An 8,279-nucleotide genomic window follows, 5' to 3' on the forward strand; every position below is an offset into this window, starting at 1 on the left:
CAGCAAGAAATGACCAGGTTATTTATATTTAGGAAAAAGTACTGTTGTGCCTTGACCTTGTCATATTCGGTAGTTCTGGTCTCATTTTATACTCAGTTAATTGTAAAGTTAGAAAGCTGATATTTTTTTTGCATAGTTGTGTGATAGTTGGACAGGTGATTGTAAGTGTTGATGATACATAAGCCTGAATTGCCTCTCGCAAGTATCAATTTACACAGAAATGACAGTGTACTACAGTAAAATAAATATTTGTTTAATTGTTTAATGCATAACTATTTTCACTGTATTGTGATTTGATTTTACAGATCATTTCCAGGTTATTTTAGAAAGTCTTTACCTATAAGGGGCAAGAAAAGATTCGCCCCCTATAAGGTGGTCAGTACCAGTGGCAAGACTGTCTCTATGCAGTTTTACCTTGTTAATAAAAATGTGGAAAGAACACCTAAACCAACAGAGGAACTGACACTTCTCCTAGCGGGTATGGGGAGACGCACAGTCAAGCTACCAGAAAGTGCTGATCATTCTGAGGTAAATGATTAATAATAATAATAATAATTTTATCCACGCCGCTTTCATTTTTTATTTAATCTAGTGCATATTCTCTATAAGTTCCTTTTCATTATAGCCATGTGTTGATAGAGGAATGAAATACATTTTCTTCAGAACACAGTGCTCCATTTTACAATAAACCAAGCCTAAATGCTCTAGGATAGATTTTATAACTGTACAATGTTAATATTTACAATATATACACTGTAAAAAACAGAACTTAAAATTTTAGTTTAGCTGAGCCAAAAATATTTAATTGCACCATAAATGATAACAAAGTAATTTGATCAGCTTACTTTATTGAGTTTCTTGTTAAAAGTTGATCTGACCTTACAACCTGCATTGTCAAAATATACAAATTGTAGTTGAACCCTAGTTAAGACCAAGCCAACTCCTCTGCGCATGCTCAATTTGACTCCTTAGTTGAGAACGGGGCGGGGTTACCCATGAGCCCTTGCTGCTCCGGCCCTGTTATGCGTATTATGTGGTGTTTATGTCTGTATAGTGTTATTAATGATTATTATCATTATTAGTTATGTTGTTGTGTGTTATTAGTTAAGTCACCCCGGTCCAATTTTTCTATGTACATGTGCATTATCCGAGTTCCCCCTCCATGTATGTGTAACGTTGCCGTCTTCATGACCTACCCTGTGTTTCATATGCAAGACCAAGCTGTTTAAGACCTTGAGTTTGGTCTAATTGTGCCAATTGGTCTAATTGTGCCAATTTCTCACCAATTTTCGAGATGAGAATAAAACCTGTTATTGGTAAGAATGGACTTGTCTGCAGCTTCTTTCTCCCACACCAAAATATAATAAGTTGGCACAACTTCTAAAATTTGGAACTCTTGGTATGTAACTTAGGCGGCATGGTGGTGTGGTGGTTAGCACTGTCGCCTCACAGCAAGGCGGTCTGGGTTTGATTCTCGGTCTGGGCTGCTCTGTGTGGAGTTTGCATGTTCTCCCTGTGCCTGTGTGGGTTTTCTCCGGGTACTCTGGTTTCCTCCCACAGTCCAAATACATGCGTGTTAGGTTGATTGATCACTCTAAATTGCCCGTTGGTGTGAGTGTGTGCGTGTGTGTTGGCCATGCGGTGGACTGGCGACCTGCCCATGGTGTACCCTGCCTTCGCCCGGAGATGCTGGGATTGGCTCCAGCCCCCCCGTGACCCTGACTAGCGGGATTAAGTGGTTCAGATAATGGATGGATGGTATGTAACTTACATTCTGAGGTTCATATCCATGGGCAAGATAAATTATCTGAACGAGATATAATAAGTTAGCATAATTTGAATCATTTGGAATTGTTTGAAGGCAATACTTAAAATCTTAAGTTTATATACCTGTGAACAATAAATAATTGGAACAAGAAATAATACGCTCAACTGTGAGTGAATTTCTTAAAAACTTAAGAGTTTGAGTTGGGATCAAAACTCAAAAATCGAGTGCAGTAAGTTGCCTTGAAATTTTGAGTTTTCTCAACTTTTTCGTTTTTACAGTGTACTTAAAATAAACTGGTTTTGGAGAGCCTCTGTAGGGTGTTTCCCCTACCCCCTTAGCACACCTAACTCAATAACAACCCCTTCATGACTCGCAGTGAGGAACCAATTTTATTACATTAAATGTATAAGGCCACAGAACATTCCTGTCTTAATGTTTGTCTTTAAGGTCTACCGTCGGTGTAAGTATTTCTGATAAGGTGATAAGTTAGTGTTTATGACAGGGCTGTAACAAGGTTCATCTTTTGACAATCTTGAGAATACAACAATCACAGAGCTTTTTTCATTGAATACAGTGTCTAAGCACTAAGTGCTGCAATTTCATACTGTAAATAATTCTAAATGTTTAGACCACAGATTATGATTCCCACACAAATTTAGTTTTCTCATACAGGTTTTGTCTTTCATACAGGTCACAGGACTTTTGACTGACCATTACCCAAAACTTTCCACGTTATCTGGAGGGTGGCTTCTGCACAAGGCCCTTGGTAATGTAGAATGTAAAACAATTTAGGAGGTCAGATGCTTTTTATAACATTTTAAATTTCATTCTTTTAATGATGTTGCCCCTCATAGGTGGATCAGGACAACGGAAACTTATAGTAGTCCCCCCAGAAGCTGAGGGTTATAATACTCAGTATTTGAGATCTGTGAGTGGAGGGGGTAAGAACACAATGTACATAGTTCCTCTCCAGGAGGAACTACACACATTGCCTCTTCCTGTGGAAGCACAGGAATTCCAGAAGATGCCAAAGGCTACCTGTCAAGCCTGTAGCATGTCTATGCCATTGCAAGTTTTGGCTGTGCATATCAAATCATGCTGCACTGACAGGTCATCCACAGAGGACAACACAGATAATTACGTAAGAGTAATGAACATTTTAGTAAATATCTGTTCATTAGTAGTTGATTGTTCACAACAGTCACAGGATGGTTTAACAGATCCACATATATGGTGTGTTCGTTTCAGTCTTCCCCAGATGTGTCTGTTGTTGCTGAGTTCCCTTCTGTGAAATCCACAGAGGCAGCCAGTAGTATCTGTATATCCAGCACTAAGGTAAACTAAATTAGTATTAGTAAGATCAGTCTTACACATCCCCAATAGCAATCTTTTACAACCATTAACATTTATGTGTTGATTTTAGTCTTCCCCAGATGTGTCTTTTGTGGCTGAGTTTCCCACAACAGCATCTTCAAGTTGTAGTACAGCCTCTACATACAGCTCTAAGGTTAGACCAAATTAGTAATTATGTCTTACCCATCCCCAACAGCAATATTTCACATTGATTAACACATATTATGTGCTGCTTTTAGTCTTACTCAGATGCAGCTGTTGTTCTTGAGACCACAACAGCAAATAGTAGTAGTAGCATAGTAGTAGCACAGCCAATACATACAGCACTGAAGTAAGATCAAATAGCTAATAATGCTGTTACAAGCATCCCTAACCTGTAAAGATAACAATTGCTGTATTTCTTTGAATATTAAGTAGTGCATTTGTTGTCTTTTTTTTTTGTGATAATATTGGTGTTTTCTTTTCAGGCTCCATGCCCACTGTGTCAAATGAGCTTTCCATTGGATTATTTAGAAATCCATGCCAGCTTGTGTGGTGAAAGGTGACAAAATAAAAATGTGTATTAGTTTAAAAGCAAATCTGAAAATCTTTTCAACTCTCATTTATAATATTTTTCTATATGTATTGCCCACTCCTTAGTATATTTGACAGAATTATTCATCTCCAGCCATGGAGGGCCAGTGTCAAGCACAGTCTCATGATCTCCCTGCTCAAACACACCAACTTAAACTAGCAGTCAACAGATTTCTAGAATGAGTTATATTTAATTAACCCGACTGTGCTGGACATTATCCTTCCAAGACTGGAATTGAAGAACTTTGCTATTATTTGTAATATTCCTATAAATTTATGTTACAGCAGCGTGGAGAAAACACATTTCAGCATGGAAGAAGATTCTAAACCAAACAGTGGAACTGAGAGGTATATTAGTACATGTTCTTAGCCTGAAGTACACAACATGATGGAATTTTGTAATTGATGGATCTCTTTGTTATTTGTGTGTGTATGTTAGTCTTGATGATCTTCTCCACACCATCAAAGCTGCAGTATCCACAGATGGCAACACATTTGACATCATAGTGTTCTGCCACAATATGGTGGAGAGAGGCCTTGCTCAATGGCAGAGACAAAAGAAGTCATCTCCAGTGAATCAGCTGAAAGTCGTCTTTTTGGGTGAGGCTGGGATAGACACAGGAGCACTGCGCAAAGAGTTTCTGTCAGGTGAGAAAGGGTTAAACAGATTTGCTCATTGTGATTAAAGTCCTTGGTTGAAATGATGTATCCTCTGATTGAAGGAATGATAGGAGGCATCGAGAAGCGTTTCTTTGAAGGGGGCAGACATGGCAAGAGACCAAAGTATTCGCTGTCTGATTTGGACAAAGGTCACTTTAAGTATGTGTTACTTTAGTTTACCTTTTTTTTTTAATTATTGGTCACTTTTTTGGCATCCAGGTCAAATTACATGTTTTTTTTATTTTCTAAGTGAAAAGAAAGCCATTAAAGTGTTTATTCTGGTATTGTACTTCATTTAAATGTCCCTGACTTTTATATTCTAAAAAAATAATTTTCTGTAGGTCTGTGGGAGAAATAATGGCTGCCAGTCTGGCCCAAGGTGGACCTGCACCAAATTTTCTTGCATTATGGTGCTACAAGTTTCTATGCAGTGGGTCTCTGGAGTTGGAAGACCTGAACAAAGCTGATCTGGGAGACGATCAGTATATTGATCTCATTTCAAAGGTATGACTAAGGGTTTTTCCTCACAATATATGCTTGATCAAGTTGAGTTATGAGCAGGATATTACACAATTGTCACCATTTTAGGTGGAGTTGGCTACAGAGTGTACAATTAAAGACTTGACTGAGGATATCTTGAGCTGTGGGTACACAGGACTTATCATCCCGGAGAAGAAGGATGAAATAAGCCGGTATGTTTGAAGGAGTATTTCTTTAACACTTTTTTTCACTCTAAAATCTGTTTATCCATTATATATTTTACTCATCTTTGTCTGCATTTAAAGCAAAAAAGATGCTTTCAGTATTTTTGAATTGTTTACATTGTGTGGAAATTTCATGATAAATGGACCAATGTAAATGCTCTAAAGTAGCTTGGAATAAATGATGGTTCCCATTTTATCAGCTCCGCTTTTACCATGTGGTAGCACTTTATAGATCTACTATTACTATAACACGCAGTTTATATGATTCTCTGTAAACTTTGTTATCCTGTTCTCAAATGATCACGACCCCCCTGGGACCACCACAGAGGAGATCATTCTCAGCAATGCAGTGACACTAACATGGTGGTGGTGTGTTAGTGTGTGTTGCACTGGTGTGAGTGGATCAGTCATAGCAGTGCTGCTGGAGCTTTAAACACCTCAGTGTCACTGCTGGCCTGAGAATAGACCTGTGGGGCCCTGATCATTGAAGAACAGGGTAAAAGGTGGCTAACAAAGTATACAGAGTAACAGAAGGACTACAGTCTGTAATTGTAGAAGTGGAGCTGATACAATGGGCATTGAGTGTAGATATAAGGATATAAATTTATATATACGTGTGTATGTATGTGTTTGTCCCAAAACAGTGCTGTTATTCTCCATGCAACTCTGAAGCTGTTCCCCATACTGCAGCAGATAAGGAATGGTTTGCAGCTTTATGGCCTAAGTGATCTCATAGGCAAATACCCGAAAATCTGTCAGCCACTTTTTGTCCCTGGAGTAGAAATGAGTGTAAGTAGGGGTGGGCAATATAGCAAAATAGTAATATATCTAAACAAATTTTGCTGATAATTGAGGAGCTGAAAAAAAGAGAACATTAAAAAACACTATCAAAAAACTAGGAGCAAACAGGCCTGTTTATGTCTCTTTAACATCAAATATACAGTTGTTCAGTGATCTCCATGATATCCACAATATGTTCAAAAAAGCATATTGATATATATTTTTACATAATGTATTATGTTAATGATAATGAGTCATGAGACTGAGAAGTTTTGGTTTCATTATTGATTTTTCTTTTTATTTCAACAGGCTGATGCGGACTTTGTCATCTCAGTTTGCCGGGCAGAGTTTAGTGAGAGAGGCACAAATAAGGAACAACAGGAGGTGACCTTGATGAACCATCTTCAAGACTTGCTGCAAGAACTGGAGCAAGGTAAGCTTCCATTGCATTTTCAGATATTATTCTCTATTAAACCAGCTTCTGGGGAAGCAGTGACTGACAACTATACAAATGTATCTTTTACTATTGCTTGTCCTGTACTTGACAAGATTCCATGTTGGTATCACAAACTACGGTGTTTCTGATCAGGAAAAAACTGAAGGAATAATTGTTTGTGATGTCTCTGTATTTGTGGTGTCATTAATTCCTGAGTGTCTTATTTTTTCTCCTTTTTATTTAGATGTAATTTCATCTGAGCTGGAGGAAACTGCTCTTCCCTCCTTGATACCTAGAACATTCCTTCAGTGGGTTACAGGGCAGGGACACATTCCTATTCTGACACAGGAGAAGGCAAATTTCAGAATTACCGTTAAATTTAATCATCACTGTGATGCAGAATATGGTGAGCACAGGATATGCTATCCAACTGTGGCTGCATGCACCAACACAATTACACTCCCTGTTAAACACATGTTAACTTATGAAAACTTCAAACTTGTCATAAAAGAAGCATTTCATCTCGGCCAGGAATTTCAGAAAGTTTAACTAAAGATGCTTTATTTTTGTCATCAGGACATGTGTAGTAAAGTTCAGTACTTTTTGATTAGTCACATTCCATCATAGTCATGTTCAAAATGGTAAAGGTCAGTAAAAAAAAGAAATGCAAAAGCAAAGTAGCACAAACAATGTAAGGACAGAAGAGCAAGTGTGTTAAATGAAAGAGGACATTATCAAAAATAAAACGTTCTTGAAATTCTTTTGTGTTGGCATTCCTTATAACAATCACAAGACAGAACGGGTCAGCACTAACCTACATAATTTCTCACTGAAAAAGTTGAAGGGAACGAATGTAAATATCCTGGCCATAGGAAACTGATGGTCCGGTGGGGTCCACAGCAGCTTGAAGGTTTGCCATCTCTTGCTCATTTAGAGGGGTAACAATCTCTGGAACCACAACTCCAGATTCTGTTAAGGACTCCTCATGGAAAATGGCACTTTCCCAGTCTATGTGAAGATCCTAGATTTTCATAAGGGATTTATAAATCAGGAATAGCTAAACACCAACTTTAAGATGTCAAAACTGTTATGTAGTTCTAGAGTATATGATCAATTAAAGAAGTGAACATGATCAACATGTACCTCTACATTCTCAGCCTCATCACTGCTGTTCTGCAGGAATCTGCCAGATTTGCTGAGGAGTCATGTTTCCCTCTGTGCGGAGAGGGTGAAGGTTCCAGCCCTCAGCAAAGGACTGAAGGTCATTGTGGAGACGAGGGAGAAACACATAATGCACAAGGAACATGTGTAGCATGTTTGAGATGTCCAGCCACCCGTCTTCTTCCAGGCTATGCAGGGCATCATAATATGTGCACGTCACTGCTGTCCACACATCACGCCACAGTCGTTCGATTCTAAAAGTTTCCAAAGGGTTAAACATTTTTTGCTTAAGATAAATGTTGGTTCTCAGTTTTTATATCAAATAGCTACATTTTGGTACATGGCAATATTTATGTTAAAGTTTACTTATGAGTCACAATATTAATTACTGCACATTAAAATAAAGCACTGCTCAGCTTGTTATTATTTTACTAGAAGCCTGGCTTACTTCAACTTACCTTTGGTTGTGCACACTTTTTCCAGAGATGAAACTTGCCCGATCTGTTCCCCTCACAGTGAACATAAAATTAGCAATCTCAAGGTTCTCCACACCTTGATCCCCTCTGACCCTTGCATGAAGATAAAAAAGTTTCAAAGAGACCAGTGTGTTAATAAGCATGTAACAGTGAGGTTAACATACACATTTAAAAAATGGTATAACTTACCTTGACGGCAAACCATTAATCTCAACAGAGTTCAAAAAAAAGGTGAGCCCAGTTGATGCCTTGTTGTTGTTGGCAACATCCAAGTACATTATCTACACATAAAAGGAACATAGCATGTAATATAATAGCCACCTAAAACATGCAGTAGAGATCACATAATTACTAAACTGTCAAAAGGC

The 8,279-nt window shown here is 38.1% G+C and overlaps 1 protein-coding gene across 1 annotated transcript; it reads left to right on the forward strand.

Moving 5' to 3' along the window:
* Positions 1 to 4,004: 4,004 nt before the first annotated feature.
* LOC143487025 (G2/M phase-specific E3 ubiquitin-protein ligase-like) lies at positions 4,005 to 6,823 on the forward strand. Its single transcript, XM_076986330.1, has 8 exons — positions 4,005 to 4,042; positions 4,134 to 4,342; positions 4,417 to 4,513; positions 4,696 to 4,858; positions 4,949 to 5,046; positions 5,703 to 5,847; positions 6,148 to 6,271; positions 6,519 to 6,823. Exons 1-8 carry the CDS (start codon positions 4,005 to 4,007, stop codon positions 6,821 to 6,823), a joined length of 1,179 nt encoding a protein of 392 aa, XP_076842445.1.
* Positions 6,824 to 8,279: the final 1,456 nt, after the last annotated feature.

Source organism: Brachyhypopomus gauderio, unplaced genomic scaffold (assembly GCF_052324685.1).
Source record: "Brachyhypopomus gauderio isolate BG-103 unplaced genomic scaffold, BGAUD_0.2 sc46, whole genome shotgun sequence".
Lineage (NCBI taxonomy): Eukaryota > Metazoa > Chordata > Actinopteri > Gymnotiformes > Hypopomidae > Brachyhypopomus > Brachyhypopomus gauderio.